The 23,458-nt window shown below is 54.8% G+C and overlaps 1 protein-coding gene across 7 annotated transcripts; it reads right to left on the bottom strand.

Annotated features, from left to right (window-relative positions):
* Window positions 1–2,592: 2,592 nt before the first annotated feature.
* On the bottom strand, window positions 2,593–17,899 carry NBL1 (NBL1, DAN family BMP antagonist). Of its 7 annotated transcripts, none has more exons than XM_078330604.1 (6): window positions 16,646–16,782; window positions 10,436–10,619; window positions 9,137–9,253; window positions 5,810–5,998; window positions 5,575–5,686; window positions 2,593–4,159 (listed from the first exon to the last, which is right to left on the bottom strand). In XM_078330604.1, exons 4-6 carry the CDS (start codon window positions 5,977–5,979, stop codon window positions 3,896–3,898), a joined length of 546 nt encoding a protein of 181 aa, XP_078186730.1. In that variant the 5' UTR covers window positions 5,980–5,998; window positions 9,137–9,253; window positions 10,436–10,619; window positions 16,646–16,782; the 3' UTR covers window positions 2,593–3,895. The 7 variants fall into 7 exon arrangements, with proteins under 7 accessions (XP_078186730.1, XP_078186731.1, XP_078186729.1 ...); XM_078330605.1 differs by having other exon boundaries at window positions 10,440–10,619; XM_078330603.1 differs by lacking the exon at window positions 9,137–9,253.
* Window positions 17,900–23,458: the final 5,559 nt, after the last annotated feature.

The raw sequence follows: 23,458 nt of genomic DNA, 5'->3' as shown, positions 1-23,458 counted from the left end.
TCCATGCCTGTCAGTACACAGAGAACTGGGGCAAGCTCCTCAGGACACAGAGGGAGAAATCAAGGCCCCAGCGACATTGCCTGGCCTGACCAAAGCTGCTCTGTGCCAGAAGGCAATGACCAACTGGGTAAACTCCCTGAAGGCAGTGACCTGCCTGTCCAGTTCACAGCTGGATCTCTGGCATGTATTAGGCTCTCAATAAACATCTGTTCAATGAATGAATACATGTACAAAACTATCAGTGTGACCGCCTGCAGCATGGGCCAATCATTCATTCTCAGTCATAATAACAGCTGACATCCACTGAGGTCTTACTAAGGCCAGGCATGTTCCAAGCTCTGCATGTGTGTTGACTCATGTAATGCTCACTGCGACCCTAAGAGTGAGGTAGGTATGACTATTATTCCCCATTTTGCATATAGGAAACCTGAGCCTCGGAGATCTTATGTGACTTGCTCAAGTCTGTAGTCAGGAAGTGATCCAGCTAGGATTTGAACCCAAGCAGACTCGATCTCCTCAAAGGCTGGGAGCAGAGGAGGAAAACCAGTTGAAAGCTGGCTCCATACAGGCAAACAAAGTGAAAAGAGAAGGGTCTGCGTTGCTATCTGCACTGGTATCAGTATTAATCCCTTGGAAAGACTTGGTCCCCCCTCACTGGGGGAGGATGCAATTCCCTCCATGCCCAAAAGCTGGCACACCTAAGGATGCTTCTCAATTGATGTCTCTCAAGCCAGGCTCCTCCCTCTCGCTGGGTTCCCACATCCAACCAGCAACACTTCTCACAGCCCCACCTCTCCAACCCCACTTCCCGACCTAACCGGCCCCATCCTCTCCCACCTGCACACTTGCAGTCACCCCTGATGGCCTCAGCATCTCCCTCCTTCAACCCAGCTTAGTCTCTTGAAACCCAGCTTTGCACAGACACCTCTAGGGTGCCTCAATGCAAAGAGAATGAAGTCTGAACTCTGGCTGGCATTCCCGGCTGCACCAGCCAGACCAACCCACCTTCCTGCTTTATTTCCAACAGACCCTGCCCTTCCCTCCCCTCCTCCCCCTCCCTTCTTTCCCTTCCTTTCCTTTTTTTTTTTTGGACAGGGTCGCACTCTTATTACCCAGGCTAGAGTGCAGTGACATGAACATGACTCACTGAAGCCTCAACCTCCAGGGATCACGCAATCCTCCCTCCTCAACTTCCCGTGTAGCTGGGACTGCAGACACATACCACCACACCTGGCTAATTATTTTATTTTTTATAGAGGCAGGATCTCACTTTTTGTTGCTCAGGCAATACTCCTGCATCGGCCTCTCAAAGTGCTGGGGTTACAGGCGTGAGCCGCTGAGCCCAGCCCTTATTTCTTTATGTACCTACGAATGTATACCCAGCTTTGCTCCAGACACACGATGGAAGCAGGTCCTGCCCAAGACTGTGCTGCCATTAGGTGTGCAGGTGTGAGGCCAAGAATCAAGGGAACTGGGAGCTTATGTGAGTCACCTGTGCTTCCAGAGCCCTCGTTTCCCACCCTGTAGAACAAATAAGGGCCAGGTGGTGTAATCCCAGCACTTTGGGAGGCCAAGGTAGATGGATCACATGAGAAAAGGAGTTCGAGACCAGCCTGGCCAACATGGTGAAACCCTGTGTCTACTAAAAATACAAAAATTAGCCGGGCCTGGTGGCAGGTGCCTGTAATCCCAGCTATTTGAAGCCTGAGGCAGGAGAATCGCTTGAGCACGGGAGGCAGAGGTTGCAGTGAGCCGAGATCAAGCCACTGCATTCCAGCAAGACTCTGTCTCAAAAAAAATAAACAAATGTAAAATGTCCTACTATGGACTTGCTGAATGATAAATGAGTGCTGGCGTCCCTAAGCTTGATGTGGGCCCCGGACAGATGCCTGGGCTCAAGTCCTGTTGGGGACATTTCTTCAACACATGACCCTGGGAAAACTGCCAGTGCCTGCACCTCAGATGCCTGATGTATAAGATGAGGACAATATCTACATCACTGGGAGGTGGTTGGACTGGGTGAGGACCCAGCACAGGAACCAGCCTTATATGTTAATTTGTAACCAATACTTTAAGACAGGGTTTCACCATGTTGGCCAGGCTGGTCTTGAACTCCTGACCTCAAGTGATCCACCCACCTCGGCCTCCCAAAGTGCTGAGATTACAGGAGTGAGCCACCGCGCCTGGCCCTGTAACCAATACTTTTGTCCATTTTCCCCATCTCCTGGGACCCAGGCAGGCCAAGCCCAGGCGGGGGCTGATGCTATGCCATTGTGTGGGTGAAAAGAGATGGCACGAGGCAAGCCCAGGAGACAGGTCAAAATCCATGAAGTCCAGTTCTGGAGGCCCACCCAAGGTGTATTTGAGGCCAGAAAATGGCACCCGAGGAAAGCAGTGGGAGCTGAGGAGACGGAGGATCAGGAGCCAAGGTGCACACGGCAGGACAGGAACAGGGCCACCACGATGCAGTGACAGGGGCTGGCAGGTCTGCTCAGCATCCCCTGCCTGAGCCCAGGCCCGCTGCCCCTGGGACTTGCCACCAGCACTTGCAGAGAACCTGCATTGGCAGAGCCAGTCAGTAAGGAGAACACAGGCGTTGAAGGAATTTATTCATAAGAAGACTGAGGGTCCGTCAGGGAGACCAGCCAATGGTGACAAGCTCCAGAAGCCCGAGTCGCAACAGCCAGGAGAGCTGGGACACGCCAGGCAGGAGGCAGTGGGCTGGCACAGAAGAGCAGACGCAGGCAGTTCTGGGCACAGAGGGGCTTTCTTCACGGCCTGCCTGCCCTGCCCCTCCCCCCAGGTCCCCACCCACCTAGGGTTAAAGTGCAGCTGGGAGGGAGGAGGCAGGCAGAACTGGGGAGCTACAGAGAGCCCGCAAGCCAGACGTCATCCTTGTCCTGGAGTTCCTCGAGGCTCAGCCCAAGCCCATCCTACCTAGGGCCTCTGGAACCTTGGGGCAAGGGAGGTAACCCCTCACTCCCATACCCATCCGATATTTAGAAAGAGCATCCCTGGGAGAAGGGGCCCGCTCCAACAGCTTTCTGGGGGGCCTAGAACTTGGGGGACAGTGGGGGTACACTAACGTTTCTAACAGGGAGAGGAGGGGGATGCTCATCTTCGGGGATTGTCTGGGGGGAGTTGTCCGCCTCCCTCTGACCTTGGAAGACTCCTCCCTCTCCTCCTTCCTCTCCTCCCCTTCCCCCACCAGGCAAGCCAAGACAGCCAGAGAAAGGCCCAGAGAGCCTGGCGCCCAGCTCCAGCACCATAAGTCAGCAGGGTCCTGCCCAGGCCTGACTCCCAAACCCCTCCGCTGAGGAAGGGCCACTTCAGTGCCATTGGGGCAGTGCTTCTCTGGGGATGGGGAGTGGGGTGAGGGGCCTTGGGGGAAGCCTGTGGAGCTGGAGCCTCCTGTTTCTGCCAGCGGTCTTTCTAGCCCAGCCCCTCCCTCAAGGCTGAGGCTTGCAAGATGCTCACCCTAAGCGCCAAACCTCGGCAGGACCATCTGCACCCCCACACACCTTAGCCTGGTTCACGCCATCTTGGATGGCCTTCCCCCTGACTCAGCGGCTTAGCCAACTTCCTCCCTCTCCCATAGGTTCATCTCTAGAAGCCAGACAGGAAGAGACACCCCCAAAAAAGAGCCCTGAAGACCTCTGCTTCCTCCCCCCACTCTTGAATATATTAAATTGTGCAGCTTGCCTCCAACCCCTCCCCTTCAGATCTCCATGGCAACCGGGCAGCATTCCAAGTCCGAGTCTGAATCCAAGTCCAAGTCTGAATCCAAGTCCATCCAGTGCCAAAGGGGGGCTTCAGCCTCTCCCCCGACTCCTCCCAGGAGGGTGAGACCCAAAACTCCACAGGGGGATGAGAGGGGAGGAAGAATCGGGGGGCCTCAGTCCTCAGCCCCCTCTTCCTCCGTGTGGGGGGCCCCAGGAGGGTCCTCGGGCTCAGGGGTCTGCCCGCCAGGATGGGGGTGGGGATGGGGGTGAGGGTGGGCACCAGGCTGAGAGCCCAGCCCGTCCTCGCCCTGCACATAGACACTCAGCCCCTCGTGACTGGGCTCCTTGCCGCAGGCCTGGCAGCTACAGTGCAGGATCTTCTCCACCAGCTTGTCCACCCTGGGCACCTCCTCATGGCCCGGGCACTCCAGCGTCACCTGCAGAGGGAAAGAGAGAAGGGCAGGGATGCTTCCAAAGGCCTGGGGCAGGGGAGGAAGCCCCTAAGATAATACCTCCTCATGTGACCAAGAACCCCAGCGCCCACCTGTGATGCCCCAGTTAGCTCCAGGGTCCCATGGGGAAGGGGAAATTGGCACAAGCCACCAGAGTTGTCTCCTCACACCAGACCTGCTACCTCCCCACCCATTCCCCACCAGCAGCCACAGGGAAATCCAGTGTGGCCCGCCCCTTCTAAAATCCCCTCACTGTCCCCATCCCCCTGCACTTGGAGACAAATCCTGACCCCTCACTAAGGCCACCCAGGGCCTTCAGGTGCTGCTGGCTGGCTGGCCTCCCTATCCCTGACCCAGTGCCACTCCCAACCATTCTGTGCTTTAGCTCTGCCTCAGGGCTTTGCACACGCTGTTCCTTGGCCTGGAAGATTCCCCAACCCACCCCACTACCACTTGCCCCCAACTGTGCCTTTGAATCTGAGCTCAGACTTTACCGCCTCAAAAGAGCTCCACCCCAAAGCCCCAGCCCAGCTGAGGCTCGCCCTGCAGGAACCCCATCTGCCTCTTACTCTGCCCCTATCATCGCCCATCTAAGTACCTTCTTTCCTTCTCCCTCCCTTCTTCTCTTCCTCCCTCCCTCCCTTCCACAGAGTGCCTACCCTGTGCCAGCTCTGAGGACACGAAGACACATTTCCCCCAAGGAAATCAGAGTCTATCGGGGGAAAGAGACCTGTCAAAATCACCCGGATGCAGGTGGAAGACTGCAGGTGTGACAGGTGCTTGAAGCGGAGGCACGCTGTGCACTCTGAGAGCCAACGGTGCGGGGTGTGGCCCAGTCAGGGGGCCTGGGAAGGGGCCCTGAGAAAATGCTGCTTGGGATAAGAGCAGAAGAATGAATAGAAATGAACTAGGTAAGGAGGAGGGGGAAGAAGGTGTTCCAAGCAGGGTAAAGGACAGGGGCAAGGGCCTTGGGGTACGAGTGAGCAAAGCAAGTGCGAGGGACTGAACAGAGGCAGCTGTGTCAAGTGCCAAGCTAGTGAGGAGGGCGGGAAGCAGCAGAAGCCTGAAAAGTCTGCTGAGCCAGGCCACGCCAGGCTCTTGGGGCAGGGCAAAGACTTTGGTCTCATCCTATAACAACAGGAAGCCCTTGAAAGGACTTCAGCCCATAAGAGGCATCAGAATGGAGCTTCGGGAAGATCCCTGTCCTGTACAAGTTGGTCAGACTTCTGAGCCATCCTGTGGGGGGCCCACATCTGTATTCCCAGCCCTTTACCCTGCACACAGCTGGGCCTTGCTACACCGCTGCGGCCACCTGCTGGAAGGCAGGAGGCTGGGGAGAAAGGCCAAGGCCCGGGCAAGCTCTGGGTTGAGGATGGGTGGGGCAGGCTGGCAGTACTCACAATCTCCCACATGGACTGGGCTGGCATGCAGGAGTCACAGTGAACCAGGGACTCTGTGGACTGTGGGAAGGTGTTGGGGACGCTGTAGCTGAAGCACTGTCCTAGGCACGCCCTGTGGGAGGAGAGGGCACCATGCGTGTCACTGTTGGGGAGGCAGGGATAGACAGCCCTCGTCCCTGTTTCTCCCTCCTTGGGACCCCCATCCGCATTCCCCCACCCACCCCTTGGGTCCCACCTGTTCTGGATGGACTTGGCCTCACAGCCACTGTGGCCCACGATCTGGGTAATGTTCTTGGCCTCGCACCAGGCACTCTTGTCCGGGAACAGTGCCAGCTTGTTGATGGGCGGTGGGGCAGCCAGCAGCATGGCAGGGAGGACAGCCCCCACCAGGACCTGAAGCATCATGCCCGTGGCCTCCAGAGCCCTGGAACAGAGCACAGGTGCCAGGTGAGGCACAGTAGGGCCTGGGGGTGGGGGGGCGCGGCAGTGGTGTTACAGCATGGACTCTGGCATCTGACTCCACGGCACAACCCCAGCCCTCCTATTTACTAACCAAGTGCAACTTTGGACAAGTTATTTCTCCACTCTGAATCCCACAATTGGAGCTGGGAGTAGTACCTACATCAGATGGGTGTCTGCAAGGTCAAATGGGATATTAACTCAGCCTAGCAGATATGCACATTCCGTATGTGTTGATTGGTTTCATAACTTCCTATGCTGCCTTGAGCAAGTGACTTTTTATCTTGGTGCCTTGGTTTTTTTCATCTAAAAAGGGGAGGTGGTGCCACTGCATGGCGAAGGATTGCAGTCACGAAGTGTTCAAGCACGTGTCAAGTGCTGAACAACTGCTACGTTTCTCCCTTTGACCCTGTGGGTCATCCAGGAAAATGCACAAAACGTCGTCTACACAGCCCTGGAGTAGCTGGCCACACACCATGTCTCCTGGAAAGCCGCTGCAGCAGCTGGCAGGATTCTGATGTTTGAAAACTTAGCCTTAACCTTCGCGTTGCTGTGATTTTTGGTTTTGGTTTTTGAGAAAGGACTCACTCGGTCATCCAGGCTGGAGTGCAGTGGCATGATCATGGCTCACTGCAACCTCGACTTTCCTGGCTCAGGTGATCCTCCCAACTCAGCCTCCCAAGTAGCTGGGACTACAGGTGTCCGCCACCATGCCCAGCTAATTTTTGTAAAAACCAGGTTTCACCATGTTGCCCAGGCTGGTCTCAAACTCCTGGGGCTCAAGTGATCTTCCTGCCTCAGCCTTCCAAAGTGCTGGGATTACAGGCATGAGCCTCCGCACCTGGCCTGCTGTGACTTCGTGGGCCACCCTGGCTGGCCAGACCTCAGGCAAAAAAACTGACCCTGAACCAGACAGTATTGCTTTCTTTCTTTCTTTCTTTTTTGTGACAGAGTCTCACTCTGTCGCCAGGTGCCAGGCTGGAGTGCAGTGGCACAATCTCAGCTCACTGCAACCTCCACCTCCCAGGTTCAAGCAATTCTCCTGCCTCAGCCTCCCTAGTAGCTTGGACTACAGGCGCATGCCACCATGCCCAGCTAATTTCTGTATTTTTAGTAAAGACAGGGTTTCACCATGTTGGCCAGGATGGTCTCAATCTCTTGACACTGTGATCTGCCCACCTCAGCCTCCCAAAGTGCTGGGATTACAGGCATGAGCCACCACGCTCGGCCAGTATTGCTTTCTAAGATGCCTCACCAGAAACTCGAATCCACAAGTCCACGTGGATCACTACCAGCCCCATCCGGAGTCAAGCGGGAGCCAATCAAAGCCAAGCACTTGGCTATCTGCAAATTGCCCCACTACAGGATGGAGTGAGATACTAAAACAATACCAGGATCTGCCAGAAGGTGGTGCTGCAGGGCAGTGTGTGTCAAAGGATTCTGCTTGTAGGAGACACACGCCAATGAGTTTCACCCACTGCAAAAAGCATGGAGGAGGGCGGCTTCATCGAGATTCAGAGATGAGGGCAGAGCCTTCTTCGAGGAGACCCCCAAACCCACAGAGGACAGGACAATGGAGAAGGGGCATGTATCCACATGTGCCTGTGACCAGGACACTCAGGCCTGTTTCCCCACAACTTTAAAGTGAGTGCAGTGACCCAGCCCCACGGTTCCCAAACATGACAAACTATCAGAATTCCCTGGGTACTCCTGTAGTAAAAGTTCTAGAGTGGGGAGGAGTCTGCATTTTGATCAGGCTTCCTCAGCAGCTCTGCACTCAGTCAAGGGTTCTTTATTTTGGGACAGTCCCTGTAAAAGATAAAGTAAGGCTGAATCAGGAGGGACAGGTCCTGGTCCCACTGGTTCCATAAAAGCCCAGCACCAGGAGTCAGGTGGCTTGGGACTGGGCATCCCATTTAGGACAATCCTACTATGGACTGTGGGGATGGCAGAGCCAAGTAGTTTATGATTTTATTTTTATTTATCCATCTATTTTTTTGAGACAGAGTCTCACTCTGTCACCCAGGCTGGGGTGCAGTGATGTGATGTAGGCTCACTGCAAACTCCACCTCCAGGTGCAAGGGATTCTGCTGCCTCAGCCTCCAGAGTAGCTGCAATTACAGGCACTCACCACCACATCCAGCTAACTTTTGTATTTTTAGTAAATATGGGGTTTCACCATGTTGGCCAGGCTGATCTGGAACTCCTGACCTCAAGTGATCTGCCCACCTTGGCCTCCGAAAGTGCTGGGATTACAAGTATGAGCCACTGCACCCGGCCCAGAGCCAAGTACCTTATGAAGTGTCTGGGGAGCGGGGATCTCAAGTAGGGCTGGCTGGGCACGGCTCCTGCAGGGCTGTGACCACCCCCCTGGCACTCTGCTCCCCATCCAGCACACTCCCCCAGCTCCTGCCCCTCTCCTGCTGGTCTCCATCTCAGGGGACCCCGATGCTGGGATGAGCTCCACTCCCAGCCCCCTGGGGAGGAAGGGCAGCTGGAAGTGAGGTTGGACAGGCTGCCCCCCCACACCATCCCAGATGAGTTCCTGTCACAAGGCTCTCACCCACGCATTTCCGGTCTCACTGACAAAGCCCATGTTTCCAGTACAACCACATCCTAACAAAATAGAATGGATTCCTTCCTAACTGGCAAACTGATGAACTTTTCAACAAGCCTGGCATGCAGGAGGCTTCCTGAGTCCTGAGTCAGGGTCTGCCCACGGCATACCTGAAGGGCCCTGCAGGTCCATTTAAGGCCAGGACCCCCTGGGCCCTCTCTGGGCTGGACTGGCCCCCTAGGCCCTTGGAGAGGGCCAGGGACTCTTGTCCTCCTGTATCTGACCCCACCTTGCTTCCTCAGGAACAACAGGTCACAGGGGGCAAGGAGGTGGCTGGGGCAGGAAGTGATGTGGATGTGGAATTGAGACTGAGGTTGTAATGAAAGTAGCCTGGGCCGGGCGTGGTGGCTCACACCTGTAATCCCAACACTTTGGGAGGCCAAAGCAGGAGGATTGCTTGAGCTCAGGAGTTCAAGGCTAGCCTGGGCAGTAAAGTGAGATTTGGTCTCTAAAAAAAATAAAATAGCCAGGCATTGTGATGTGCACCTGTAGTCCAGCTATGTGGGAGGCTGAGACGGGAGGATGGCTTGAGACCAGGAGCTTGAAGCTGCAGTGAGCCATGATTGTGCCCCTGCACTCTAGGCTGGGTGACAGAGCAAGAACCTGTGGAAAGGGAAAGGGGGGAAAAAAAGGACAGAAAAGAAAAGAGAAAGGAAGGGAGGAAGGCAGGGAGGGAAGGTCCAACAGAGGGAGGGAGGCTCGGATGAGCACTCCAGCCTCATCCCAGGAGATGGAATCAGGAGAGGTCACAACTGAGGCCGTGGGTCAGGACCAGGCTGAAGCGAGTGTTGAGACTGCAGCTGAGGCTAATGAAGGCTTACTGGGAGATGGAGTAATGGGGACATTTGGGAGGAGGCCCAGAGATCAGGAACTGGTTATCAGGGTCAGGCTGGGGCAGAGGTTAGGAGAAATGAGATGAACTAAGGTCCCTCCTTACCTTCTACCCTTGCCAGTGCACAGCTGAGTTCACCACAGGGCCAGCTGTGCCCACAGAGGGGTGCTGTAACCCAACCCAACAGGCACTGACAGGGCGCTGGGGCCATGGCCTCCCTAGGCCCGCAGCGTGGAGCTCCAGCATTCTCCACGGGCACCCCCCCCAGAAGCGTGAACCCTGCAGTCCCCAATATTTGAACGGCAGCCCCTCCCCTTAGGAGCTGTGTGACTCCCAGAAATAAGTTCACTCCTCAGAGCCAACCTTTCTCAACCCTAATGTGGGAAGCATTGTGCCTTCCCTGGAGAAGCACTGGGAGGAGAAAATGAAGGTATTCAGCATCAAGGAGGCACCCACTAAGGTCAGCTCTCCAACCCCCAGAGGATCACAGGAAAGGCTGGGCTGGAACAGGAGACAGCGAGGAAGCCAGGTGAAGTCTCTCCCACACACGGCTGCCATCCAGACACACCTACCTCCTCCCGCCCGCCTGCCCAGCCCCGAAGAGCCCAGGCTGCCCCCACCAGTGGGGTGGGCTCTTAGCCAGCAGGTTTTCTTTTTCGTTGGTTTACGCTTTTTTTTTTTCAAGCAGCAACTCAGCTATTTTTTTTTAAGCAGCCATCATACTTTCCTTCCTGAGCCTTGAGAGCCTCGCCCAAATTCGCAACCCTTCCTCCCACCCTGAAGGTCACACAGCAAGTCATGGGACTCCCCGAAAGCAAGGGCGGGAAGGGAAGTTGAAGACCTCCCAGGCCAAGTCCCCCTGCTCTGCAAGGGAGCTGTCCCAAGGCCCCCGGCAAGTCAGGCAAAGCAATGCCCTGCCCTGGGCCGTTCAGCTCCCTGCAGTTCATACTCACTCACTTCTCGGAGGGAGGGCGGGGAGAGAGGCAACAGTGAGGGCAGGGAGCTGAGGCCCCAGACCCTATGCCCACCGGACACTGCCCTGAGGGGAGGTCCAGGGATGTGGGTAAACAGGAGGCAGTTGTTTTGAGTCGGGGCAGTCAGAGCTGGCTCTCAGGAGGACAGCAGAGCTTCTTCATTCTGAATTAAATATAAGTGCAATTACAATCATGCATCACTTACCCATGGGGATGCGCGCTGAGAAATGTACCATTAGGTGATTTTGTCGGTCTGTGAACATCACACAGCGAATTCAAACCTGAAGAGTCTAGCCTACTCACACCTAGTTGCTCCTAGGCTACAAATCCGGACCACATGTGACTGTACTGAACACTGCAGGCCACTGTAACACAATGGCGAGTGACATCTGAACATAGAAAACGTATAGTAGGCTAAGCATGGTGGCTCACACCTATAATCCCAGCACTTTGGGAGGCCAAGGTGGGAGAATTGCTTGAGCTTAGGAGTTCAAGACTAGCCTGGGCAACAAAAGGTGATCTCATCTCTATAAAAATTAAAAAACTAGCCAAGTGTACTGGCATGTGCCTGTGGTCCCAGCTACTTGGGAGGCTGAGGTAAGAGGATCACTATGGCCTGGGAGGTTGAGGCTGAAGTGAGCCAGGATTGTGCCATCTTTCATAATGCAATTATGAAAGAAAGAAAAGGTGTAGCAAAAATATGGTATTATAATCCCACGGAAGGCCAGGCGCAGTGGCTCAGGCCTGTAATCCCATTTTGGGAGGTCAAGGTGGGCAGATCACTTGAGTTCAGGAGTTCAAGATCAACCTGGCCAACATGGTGAAACTCCGTCTCTACTAAAAATACAAAAACTAACCAGGTGTGGTGGTGCACGCCTGTAGTCCCAGCTACAGGGACCACTGCACTCCGGCCTGGGGGGCAGAGTGAGACTCCATCTCAAAACAATAATCATCATTTTATGGCAGCACCATCGTGTATGTGGTTCATCATTATGTGGCATGTGACTGGATATGAATTTTTTGTTTTTTGAGACGGAGTATTGCTCTTGTTGCCCAGGCTGGAGGGCAATAGCACAATGTTGGCTCACAGCAACCTCTGCCTCCTGGGTTTAAGAGATTCTCCTGCCTCAGCCTCCCCAGTAGCTGGGATTACAGGCATACGCTACCACGCCCAGCTAAATTTGTATTTTTAGTAGAGACGGGGTTTCACCATGTTGGTCAGGCTGATCTTGAACTCGTGAACTCGTGATCAGCCCGCCTCAGCCTCCCAAAGTGCTGGGATTACAGGCGTGCGCCACCGCACCTGGCGCAGATATTAATTTATTCTGTCCTGCAACAACTGCCTAACCCTATTCTTCCCTCCATTTTTAGATGCAGAAACTGAAGCACAGAGAGGCTAAGAAATCTGCTTGGACTTACACTGTTAGGAAACAGGAGAATCGGGATTTGAACCTGAACAGCATCAGGTTAACCCCCACGCAGGTTAAAAGGTTGACAGAAGAGAAAGAAGCAAGAAAGGATGGAATCTGGAGTCAGGAGGAGGCCTGGAGCTCATGCCACTGCCCCAGGTGACTGTGCCTCTCATTTCTGTTAGAGCCCTGCCGCTCAGCCACTGCCTGGGCTGGAAGCTTGGGGGCCCCATAGACCAGAATTCAAATCCCATTCCCGACTCCCTAGCTGACCATCTGGTGGCCATGACCGACCCTGGGTCTTAGAACCCTGGTAAACGTATGTGTGACACTATCCTTCCTCCCAGGGGCGCTGTGGGGCTTTAAAGGAGGTGTCCTTAGCACAGGTGAGTGCCTTCTTCCCAACCCCACCTACCCACCACTCCCAAATCCAAGCCCTCCACTTCCTCGGCAGCCTCCTGCAAATGCCTGGTACATTCTGAGCTGCTGCCCACACAGAAAGGAAGTTCCCTGGGAGGTGACACCAGCAGACCCATTTTGGCACTGTGAAAACCGAGGCACAGGTCCAGGAAGTGACCCACCTGTAGCTCCCACTCTGGGGAAGAGGGCAGAGAACAAACACAGCAGCCCTACCCTAACTGCTCTCCTAGAAGCCTTGGTCCAGAGGGTCCCCCAGCAAGGCCAGCTTCGGGGTCAGGCCTGCACAGTCCCTTTTCAGAAATGCCTGCCAAAACTGAAGACGCCGGACCCGGCCCTCCTCGTGTGACACCCCCCACGTCTGAGGCACAGCCTGGGTACCTGAATGTGCTCGCCACGGGACTCCAAGACCCAGCCAGGCCAGGAGCGACAGCCTCCCCGCCCCCAGGAAAGGGGCCTTGATTAACAGCACTGCTGCTGGCGCCCCCTCAGCCCACTGCCTGGATTTAGGACCTGGAAAGGCATCCGAAATGCCCGCTAAATACACAAGAGCAGCCTAGATTTCAAGGAACACCTCCTCCTGACTCCTGCCCACCGCAAACCCTTTGTAGAGCGGATCAGCTTCGTTATAACAAGTGAACCATCCTCCCCAGTTCCTCTTTCGGGTTAAGTCTGAATATTCAGGGTCGCTGAAGGCCAGATACACCAGAATTTTCAACGTAGAATATATCCACTCACCCCATACCCACACACGCACTCAAAAGCAGGCATACCCCAAACCACCTGTGCCCCTATGAAAACACAACACGGACACATGCATATATAAGCGTGCCTATATACGTACAAAAAATGCACATCTGCACAAGTACCTGCTCTCTTTCTCTTACACACACACACACACACACACATACACACACACACACACACCAGGCCTTTCCTGTTACCCATTCCAGCAATCACTAGGTGCAGAGCCATGGAGGGCAGGCCTGGCCAATCCGTGGTGGAAAGGTGGGCTCGCCCTCCCCATTTTCACCTCCTGCTTCCAGAACCTCCTCTGGGAACCTTCCCACACTTGGCCCCAGCTGATGGGGATGGACGATACTACCTGTGGGCTCAGCATTCAGGTGACACTGCGCTCTGCACACACATGAGCACGCAGCCTTTGTGGCTGGTGGCTTTCACACCAGATGCTCCCCCTTCCCTGCCTCTCCTACCTCTCCTCTCCCCCCACACTAAGGGCACAGTCTGGTCCTCCTCCTCCATTCTCCACAAATTATGACAGGCTCGGCTTCAAATCTGAGCTCAGTCATCCTAATCTTTCTCTTTATTTTTATGTTTTTGTTTATAACAGGATCTCACTCGGCTGCCCAGGATGGAATGTGGTATCACCATCATAGCTCACTGCAGCCTCAAACTCTGAGGCTCAAGCGATCCTCCCACCTCAGCCTCCTGAGTAGCTGGGTACTACAGGCACACACCACCATACCTAGCTAATTTTTGGTATTTTTTGTAGAGACGAGGTCTCCCTTTGTTGCCCAGGTTGGTCTTGAACTCCCACTTCAGCCTCCCAAAGCAATGGGAACACTTGACCCCATTTTAACCTTTCTGTACTTCAGTTTCCTCATCTGCAAAGTGGGGACAGTGCTAATGTCCAGCTCACAGGACAGCTGTGAAAATTAAACTGAAGAATACATGGGAGCCTCTGGCGAGATGGCCCATCATAGTTAATTTCTCAGTCCATGTTGCCTTCAGTGCCAGCTTGAGCTTCTTACCCTCCCTGGGCCTCTGCCTGCTCCCTTCTGCCCTTCACTCCCACAGGATCCTGGGTGGGTCCTGAGGCTATTTCAGTCTGGGCTGCATCTGCCCCAGTGAAACTGGATTTAGGGAAAATCTCAAGGTGAAACTCAAACAAGTGGGAAGACGGCTGGGAATGGATTTTAGAAACTGTCAAGGGCTGCCCAACATGATTCCCTGCCGGGGAGGAACTGGAAGGAAGATCTCACTCAGACTCTAAGACAGGGTCCTGGAGACACCAACCTCCCCCAGAATCCAACTTCAAGAAAACAGGCTCTGCCCTGCCACCAGGCTGAGCGTGTTGCTGGGCGCAGAGGGTGTGGAGGGCGGCTGGGCTGCAGCCCTAGGCTTGGGGCTTGGCAAGGGCGGGGCGATCGCTCCAGGTCTTGGAATGAGCACAGGGACTTCCTTGAATGGTGCAACTGAAAATGTTCCTCTGGGAAGGGGCAAGGCAGTGTCACAACTGGGCTCCCTGCTCACTCAGGTAGGGCCCTGGCTCTGGTCAGCCGGACGGGGTTTCCTGGGCTCACCCTGGGGTTTGAGGATGCATTCTGGCCAAAGCTCATACATTGGCTCTCTGTGTGCCTGGAGTCAGGAGAGTCCAGTGGTTATAGTTCAGGCCACTGACCCTTTGCTTCCCCTCCCTAAGCTTCATGTTTGCAACCATAAAATGGGTAGCCTGGCCTGGGAACGCCCATTTCAGCAGATCCCCCAGGGAGGAGCCTGGCTTCAGCATACTGCTTAAGGCCACTGTGATTCCACGACCCCATCTCACTGCAGGAAGGCTTCCTTCTTTCCTTCCTTCAGCACTGGGGAGGCTCTGGCCAGGCAGAGCATGAATCAGCTGTCCAGGGGGTGGACACACAGGGCTGAGCCCGTGCCACCCATGCCTGCCTATACCTTCCAGCCCTGGCCACCTCTGTGCCAGCCCCTCAACCCAGGCAATGGCCCTCCTTACCGCAGACCCTCCTGCCCGCAGACCAAAAACAGTCTCTGAAACAAATCCATACTAATGAGCTGCTGCAGGGCCGGGCTGCACATCTGCTCAGCAGAAGTCCCACTACAGACCTCACCATCAACCCTGCCCGTTCCACCAGCCCCCGACCCTTGGGGTTGGGGGTGGGGGGAAGCAGCTAAACTCAGCCTGAAATTTCACTTTAAAATACTGAGGCCATATCCCTGGCCAAGGCAGAACACCCTGTCCACCCCTCCAAAACACAGGCCCCAGGAGAGAAAAGTCCAGCTTGCAGGGGTGGGTGGAGAGGGGTGGGGGTCACCGAGGAAACGCGGCAGCCTCGCCTTTTCTTTGGCCCCAACTCAAGGCAAACCACGCCCAAACAGACCCAGCATCTGGGGGAGTCTCGGGAGACCCCATTCCGCAGTAACAAAGGGTGAGGGGCTCCTTGTTGACAAATTGCTTCCCCTCCTCCATTCCCCGCCAGCGTCCGGTCTTTGGCCTCCAGCCCTGACCTCTGTTTTCCCGGGGTGCCCCTAGTAACAGGCTGGTGGTGTCCAGCTGGGGGAGCGAGGGCCTCTGAAAGCCTGGAAGTGTGGCCTTCTCCCTTGATGCCCGCCAACCCCTGGCCACGCCAAGGCAGGCGCTGCCCCCTCTGCCGCCACTTGTAAAAGATCAGAATCGCCCCGCCCTGGGAACGGGCCGGGCAGGTGGCCCGAAGCAGGGCCTGTAGTCCAGCCGACCTCGCGGGGGTGGAATTCTTAAAGGAAACTGAGCCTCGGGAAAGGCTGGCTCTCCCTGCTCCAGACTCAATTTCAGAGAGATGACCCGGGCCAGGCCCCGGGGCCAGCGGGAGGTAGGGGGAGCGCTTGGCGCACCCGGTCTAGGAAACTATTCGTGAACCGCTGGGGGAGGGCAAGCCTCCGACACTGGGGGGATTGTCTGGATCGAGGGCGGGGGGTCAGGGAGACGCGCAGACACACGGCGAGAAGCCCACAGAGGACAGCGCAGAGACAGAGGGGAGAGAAAAGCGAGAAGCAGAGACACAAACGCGGGCAGCCGAACACCGAGGCAGGCGGGCGGGGAACGGAAAGAGATGGACAGAGCCGGGGAGAGTGAACGGCGGAAACGGAGCGACGGAGAAAGAGACACACGGACATAGGGACCGAAGCCGAGGGGGCCGCAGGAGGCGGAAACGTCCAGAGCCGAGAGGCGCGGCGCGGCGAGGCCCGGGCACGGCCGGGGGACACGCGAGCCCGGCGGCCGAGCCCCGGCCCCTGCCGGGCCACGCATCTCCCTCCCTCGCTCCCTCTCTCTCCCGGCCGCGGAAACTCCGAGAGCGCAACGGAACCACGGAGAGAGTCTGGGGACGGGCTCCGGGCGCGGCGGTGTCCCCCGGCCACCCCGTGCCGCGCCCACGTCCCCAGAGTCGGCGTCCGGAGGCGCCCGCTGGGCCCCCCAGGGCTCCCGGGCTCGGCGGCGGCGCCTCTGCCCGTTGCCCGCGGCAGCCGGACGCACCCGGGGCCGCAGCTCTGGGCCGGGGGCGCGGTACTGCCCCCGCCGCTGAAGCCTCTGGAAGCCGGGTGCACGCGTGCCTGCCCGAGCGGGACTTACCGCGCGCGCCCGCCGGGTACTGCGGAGCTGGGTGCGGGGGTCGCGGGCCCGGGCGCCCCGGGAGGCTCGGCGAGGCGGCCGGCAGGGCTGGGGGCGGCCCCGCGAGGCTCGGCTGGGCTGCGCTGCGCGCCGTCTGCGGCCCCGGGCGGGCGCGCGGCGCGGGGGAGCGGCTCCGACGTCAGGGTGGCTCCCTCCAAACAGGGCGCGAGGGCGGGGGCAGCGGGGAGGGCCGCGCGCAGAAGGAGCGGGCGGGCGCGCGCGGCCTCTCTCCGGGTGCGCAGGAGGGGGCGCCGGGGCCCCGGGCCCTCTCACCGCCCGCCCGCCTGCCGGCCCCGGGCCGGGCTTCAGCGCGTTCCGACGGCGCGTGGGGCTGCCGGTTCGCCTGGCCGGCGCCCGAGGGCCAGGGCAGCCCGCCGGACGCCCGGGCCGGTTCTAAAGCGCCCTCTCTGGGTTTCTCTGCGATTCCACTCTCTCCGCCCGACTTTTCCCGAGCCTGGGCTGTCAGGCCGTGCCATGCCTCGGGGTGACAAAGATGGAGGTGTCCTTTTTGTGGGTTCCGGGCACTGCAGACTTGCCCCGAGAGTGGGGCGCTCCAGCCCGCCGCGTCCCGGCACCGGGAGTCCGTCCTCACTCCGCAGTTCTGTGGTGCACCCCATCCGGTCCGCTCTGGCTTGCGACCCGGTTCAAGTCCGTGCTGTTGGTAGCCTGCGTTGCTCGGCCTCGCCCGGTGTCATCCTAGTGTCCCTCTCGACCTCCAATCGGCTCCAGGCACTTGGCTTAAGCATCCCGAGAAGTCCCAGGGACTATTAGGAACTAGAACGGCAACAAATGGACTCACTTCTCTGGCTCCTGGGAAGAGTGGAGCGCCTGGCCCCAGCATCCAGCCTCACTTCAGGGGTTCCCATCCAATCAGTGGGCACTTGGGTGGGTTGCCGCGGCGCCTTCTCTACTCTGTGTGCTTAACAACGGGGTGAGAAAATAACTTGCTATTGAAAAGTGGTGGCCCAGGGACACCACGTGGGACACGATTGTGGGACTCGGGGATTTTGCTTTACAGCATAGTTACCTGTGTCCATGTGCTTTACCCACCTTGGCTGGAAACTTCCAGATGGACGCAGCCCTGGTCATCTGACTCATGTGGTTGCCGAGCATCCTGCGTGGCTCCTAGTGGCCTGCTGGGAACTCCCTGGTGTACTCCAGCCTCGCAGCACCCTCCACACCAGCCTGCATCTGTGCCTCCTAGCTGTTGTCTGCACCCTTCCCTCTGCCTGAAATTTCTTTCCCCTCCTTTCGACTCCTGCAAATATTTTTTCCAGCCCCAGATTAGAAAACCTTCCCAAGACGTTCTGGGAGCATCTCCCTCCTCCAGTGTGATCCTGGAGCATGGGATAGGAACTTCTGTTCATGTCGATTTCCCTCTAGAATAGCTGTGAACATCTCTTTCCTCCATTAGATCTTGAGGGCAGGAATCATGCAGTGTCTCCAGTGCTTATGGGCAGGCCAGGTGAGATGTACAATGTATTTGGTTGAATGACATTATTATTATGACACAGTTTTGCTCCTGGCTAAAAAGAAATGGTTCAAGCCACCATGCCCAGCGAATAAAGTAATTATTATCCCCCACTGATGTAGCACAGATAGGTCTTCCCTTAATGGTAACTATAACCGTTATAATAGTTCACATGTGTTGAGCACCTTACCATGTGCCCCATCCCATTGCCAGCACTTACTACTTTCATAATAAACCTATGAGGTTTATTGTCTCTTGATTTAAAAGTGCTGGGCACGGTGGCTCATACCTGTAATCCAGCACTTTTGGAGGGCGAGTGAAGAGGATCACTTGGGGTCAGGAGTTTGAGACCAGCCTGGCCAATATGGTGAAACCCTGTCTCTACTAAAAATACAAAAATTAGCCAGACATGGTGGTGTGTGCCTGTAGTCCCAGCTACTTGGGAGGCTGAGGCAGGAGAATCACTTGAACCCGGGAGGCAGAGGTTGCAATGAGCTGAGATGGCACCACTGCACTCCAGCCTGGGCAACAGAGTGAGACTCCATCTCAAAAAATAAATAAATAAATAAAATAATAAAAGTGAAAAAAAATCCCGAGGCAGGAAGATCACTTGAGCTCGAGTTTGAAGCTGCAGCGAGCTATGATTGTGCCACTGTACTCCAGCCTGGGTGATGTTACAGAAAGCTAATTGTGGAGCCTAATGAACTTGTCACTCCAGCAAGGCCTCGTTTCAAAAAAAAAAAAGTGGAAAAAAAAGAAGGTCTAGAGAGAGGTTAAGTAACTCCCCTAAAGTCACACATAAGAGGCCATGCCAGCTAATGTCTGTTGGATAACCGTGTACCATGTACTGCAGAAACCAGCCTCACCGCACTGTACACAGTAGGCACGCAGGAAATATTTACCATTTTGCAGCCGAAGCTTACCACCACCATCTTTCATGCATACCCTAAGCAGTATGGAAAATGGAGTTCTGTATCTTGTAAGAATCCACTCCCACATTTAGCAGAAAGCTAATTGTGGAGCCTGATGAGCTTGTCAGATTACACACAGAGCCAGGAGTAGAAGCCGCAACTTCCAGCCAGTGCCCTCCACAGGGCAGCCCACCATCTCTCCAACACGGGGACATTCAAGAACACCAACCCCCTAATCAGGGACAGAGAGTTTGGAGTTGAGTCACCATCTGTCTGCTGATGACTGATAACTGCAGGAAAGCTACTGTGTGGGCAGGGGGCCTGGTAGGTCACTTGATAATAATATCTATCCATAGCTACATTTTGTGCCAGGCATGATACTGGGCACTCTGTCTGCTTCAAATCTAATCCTTACCAGAGCCCCATGATTGTTCCCATTTTACAGGTGAGAAAAACCGAGGCACCAGAAAGTGTCATGACCTGCTCAAGACCACATTGCTAGTGACTGACAAAGCCTGGACTTGAACCCAGACCTGTCAACACCAAAGTCCATGTTTCTGTGCCCACCACACCCCCTCTACCCTCTTGGCTGCCTCAGTGCATCTCCCCATCAGGCTGCAGCCAGGATGTTGTTCTGATGATGAGATCCAGGGTGGTGGGGCCCCAGCAGGAAAGGCAGAACCTGTCATGTCAGAGTCTCCCAGCTCCACTAGATGCACCTGGTTGGCAGTAGTGTTCCAGCTGCCCCTACAGGCCTGGCTGGCACAGGGCATGGGCCCGAAGCCAGAGCCTCCTGGCCCTGGGCCAGCCTCTGGCTGGGGCTCAGGGCTGAAAGCCCCTCTCCCCCGCTCATTAGCAAACATCTGGGCTCAGGAAAATGACCGACCTGGAATGTGACTGAGCGGTGGGGAGCTGCTCTCTCCCAGAGTCTGTGAATGCAAGCTCCCTCTTGCAGGGCATAGGCTCAGGCCAGCTGTTTCCTCTAATCCTGTCAGTCTGGCCTCAACAGGGGTCCAAACACTCTCGCTGGAGTAAGAGAATGAAAACCAGCAAAAGGCCTGCCTTCCCAGTCCAGCCCATTGAATCAGAGGGTTGCTACACAATCCCGCTCTTTTTACGATAAAGACAAGAGCATTCACACTTTCAGGTTTGGAGCTGGGAGGAGCCATTCAGACACATCAGGAGAGACCCAAGGTTTAAATTTTTGCTGCATCGCCCTCTGACCCTGAGAGAGTTGTTTCACACCTGGGCCTTGGTTTCCTTATCTATGAAATGCAGTTAGTAGTTCTATGTACTCCCAGAGATTAGATTTGTTGTTGGATTCATTCATTTATCCAACAAATGTTTATTGTTTCTATGATGTGCCAGACATGCACAGAGGTATTGAGGACTCAATAGACTAGACCAATAAGGTCCCACCCTCCAAGGAGTTTATGTTCTGCCACAGGGAGGCAGATTGTGTAATAAACAGATGAGTGGATCTCACATAATCAATGTGTTAAGAAGGTTCCAGCTGTTTAATATTTATTTAAAAGAGCCAGGTGCAGTGGCTGACGCCTGTAATCCCAACATTTTGGGAGACCGAGGCAGGTGGATCACCTGAGGTCAGGAGTTCAAGACCAGCCTGACCAACATGGAGAAACCCTGTCTCTACTAAAAATACAAAATTAGCCAGGCATGGTGGCGCATGCCTGTAATCCCGGCTACTCAGGAGGGTGAGGCAGGAGAATCACTTGAACCCAGGAGGTGGAGGTTGCAGTGAGCCAAGATCATGCCATTGCACTGTAGCCTGGGCAACAAGAGCAAAACTCCAGCTCAAAAAAAAAAAAAAATAGGAACTGTTGGCCCAAGATGGTGGCTCACACTTGCAATCCCAGCTCTTTAAGAGGCCGAGGTGGGTGGATCATTTGAGGTTAGGCATTCAAGACCAGCCTGGCCAACATGGTGAAAACCCATCTCTACTACAAATACAAAACTTAGCCCGGCGTGATGGTACATGCTTGTAATCCCAGCTACTCGGGAGGCTGAGGCAGGAGGATTGCCTGAACCTGGGAGGCGGAGGTTGCAGTGAACTGAGGTCACCCCAGAGCACTCCAGCCTGCGCAATGGAATGAGATTCCATCTTGAAAAATAATAACTTAAAAGAAAAAAAGGAGAAAAAGTGTTATGAAGGAACGAAGTCAGAGTGGGCGATGTGGTGGGGGGGACAAACTTACTGAGAAGCAGCAGAAAACATTTCGAGGTGACATTTAAGGTGAGATTATAATGAGACAGAGCCAGGATTCAAGAAGATAAATGGACGCAAAGCACTCGGCACAGTTCCTGGAAAACAGCACGTGCTCCATAGAATGAAAGCTATTTCAGGGAGGTTTCATATGTATAGCTCAGAAAAGGCGCTGGAGTCAGATGCCCTGGATTAAATCCAGGATTCAGCACAAAGCCTTCTCACCTTACTCCAGTATTGCATCTCTAATTTCTGTTTCCTCATCTGGAAAATAGGAATTGCAATAGGACCAATCCCCAGGATTCACTAAGAGACGTGAATGTGAGGCACAGAGCCTGGCACATGCTTGGATCTCAGGAAGTGGCAGTTACTATGGTGTGTTTTTTGTTCTTGTTTTTGTTTTGAGGTGGATTCTCCATCGCCCAGGCTGGAGTGCAGAGGCACAATCTCTGCCCACTGCAACCTCCGCTTCCCATGCTCAAGTGATCCTCCCACCTCAGCCTCCTGAATACCTGGGACTACAGGTGCATGCCACCACACCCAGTTAATTTTTGTATTTTTAGTAGAGACGGGTTTTTGCCATATTGGCCAAGCTGGTCTCAAACTCCTGACCTCAGACAATCTTCCCACCTTGGCCTCCCAAAGTGCTGGGATTACAGGCATGAGCCACCGCACCTGGCCATATTATCCTTCCTCATAGAGGAAAAAAGGATTTGCCCAAGTCAGCTCAGCAAGGCAGCGGAAGATCCAGGACCAGAATCAGGTGTTCTGACTTTTAGCCCACCCCTCTGGGCTGTGTCCTCTAGCCTCTTCCTCCTTGCTGGTAGGCTCAGGAAGCCTCGGGCCCCATCTTGGGCCTAGAAGATGCAGAAGGAGAAGGTGGCCATGCACTATGGGTTCCGCAGTTCAGAGTCTGTCCTCTCAAGGGCTGCAGAGGGTCTTGGCCTGGACGGGAGACCAGAAATGAGGCCCCAAGGACTCCATGGATCATTGGCCGCGTGGAAAAACGTAAAATGTTCTTTGTAGGGCCAGGTACAGTGGCTCATGTCTATAATCCCAGCACTTTGGGAGGTCAAGGCAAGAGGATCACTTGAGTCCAAAAGTTCGAGACCAGCCTGGGCAACATAGCAAGATCCTGTCTCTACAACAAAATTTTAAAAATTGGCCAGGTACAGTGGCTCATGCCTGTAATCCCAACACTTTGGGAGGCTGAGGCGGGTACATCACCTGGGAGTTTGAGAGCAGCCTGACCAACATGGAGAAACCCTATTGCTACTAACAATACAAAAATTAGCTGGGCATGGTGGTACATGCATGTAATCCCACTACTTGGGAGGCTGATGCAGGAGAATCACTTGAACCTGGGAGGCAGAAGTTGTGGTGAGCCGAGATCACACCATTGTACTCCAGCCTGGGCAACAAGAGCAAAAATGTCTCAAAAAAAAATTTTTTTTTAATTAGCCAGATGTGGCAGTATGTACCTGTAGTCTCAGCTACTTGGGAGGCTGAGGTTGGAGGATCACTTGAGCCCAGGAATTAGAGGCTGCAATGAGAGCTATGATCTTACCATTGCACTCCAGCCTGGGTGATAGAGCAAGATCCTATGTCAATAAATAAATAAATAAAAACACTAATTATAGGTAGGGTGAGAGACCAAGAATCAAGAAGAGAAATCAAGGCCTGGCACGGTGGCTCGTGCCTGTAATCTCAGCATTTTGGGAGCCTGAGGTAGGAGGATCACTTTGAGGTCAGGAGTTCAAAACCAGCCTACGCAACCTAGTGAGACCCTGCTCCACATAAAAATTTTAAACAAAGGTGATTGGACCAGAGAGGATGCCTGACCCAGGCTTGGCCAATCAGGCTATATTTCTGCACTGAGAGGCATAGGGACCATTTGGGACAACTGCACCCATAAGGGCAGAATTCTTGAGAACTCTGGCTGCTGAAGGAGCTGACGAGAGCTTGGTTGTTGCCAATGCCTCCTCAGTGTTCTTCTTCACCTTGGATTCTATGAGCTTCTTAAGGATCTCACAATCTCAAGTTGACTTGAAGGAATGTGTTACTTGCCTCCTAAAAATTTTTGACTAAAGCAACAGTGTTTTTTAGACTACTCGCTAAGCATCCAGCACAGTGCAAGGTACTAGAGATAGGATAAGGCATAAAAGCTG

This window comes from Callithrix jacchus, chromosome 7 (genome assembly GCF_049354715.1).
Source record: "Callithrix jacchus isolate 240 chromosome 7, calJac240_pri, whole genome shotgun sequence".
Taxonomy (NCBI): domain Eukaryota; kingdom Metazoa; phylum Chordata; class Mammalia; order Primates; family Cebidae; genus Callithrix; species Callithrix jacchus.
Note: the sequence above shows the minus strand (reverse complement) of the source record. Positions and strands in the feature narration are given on the sequence as shown.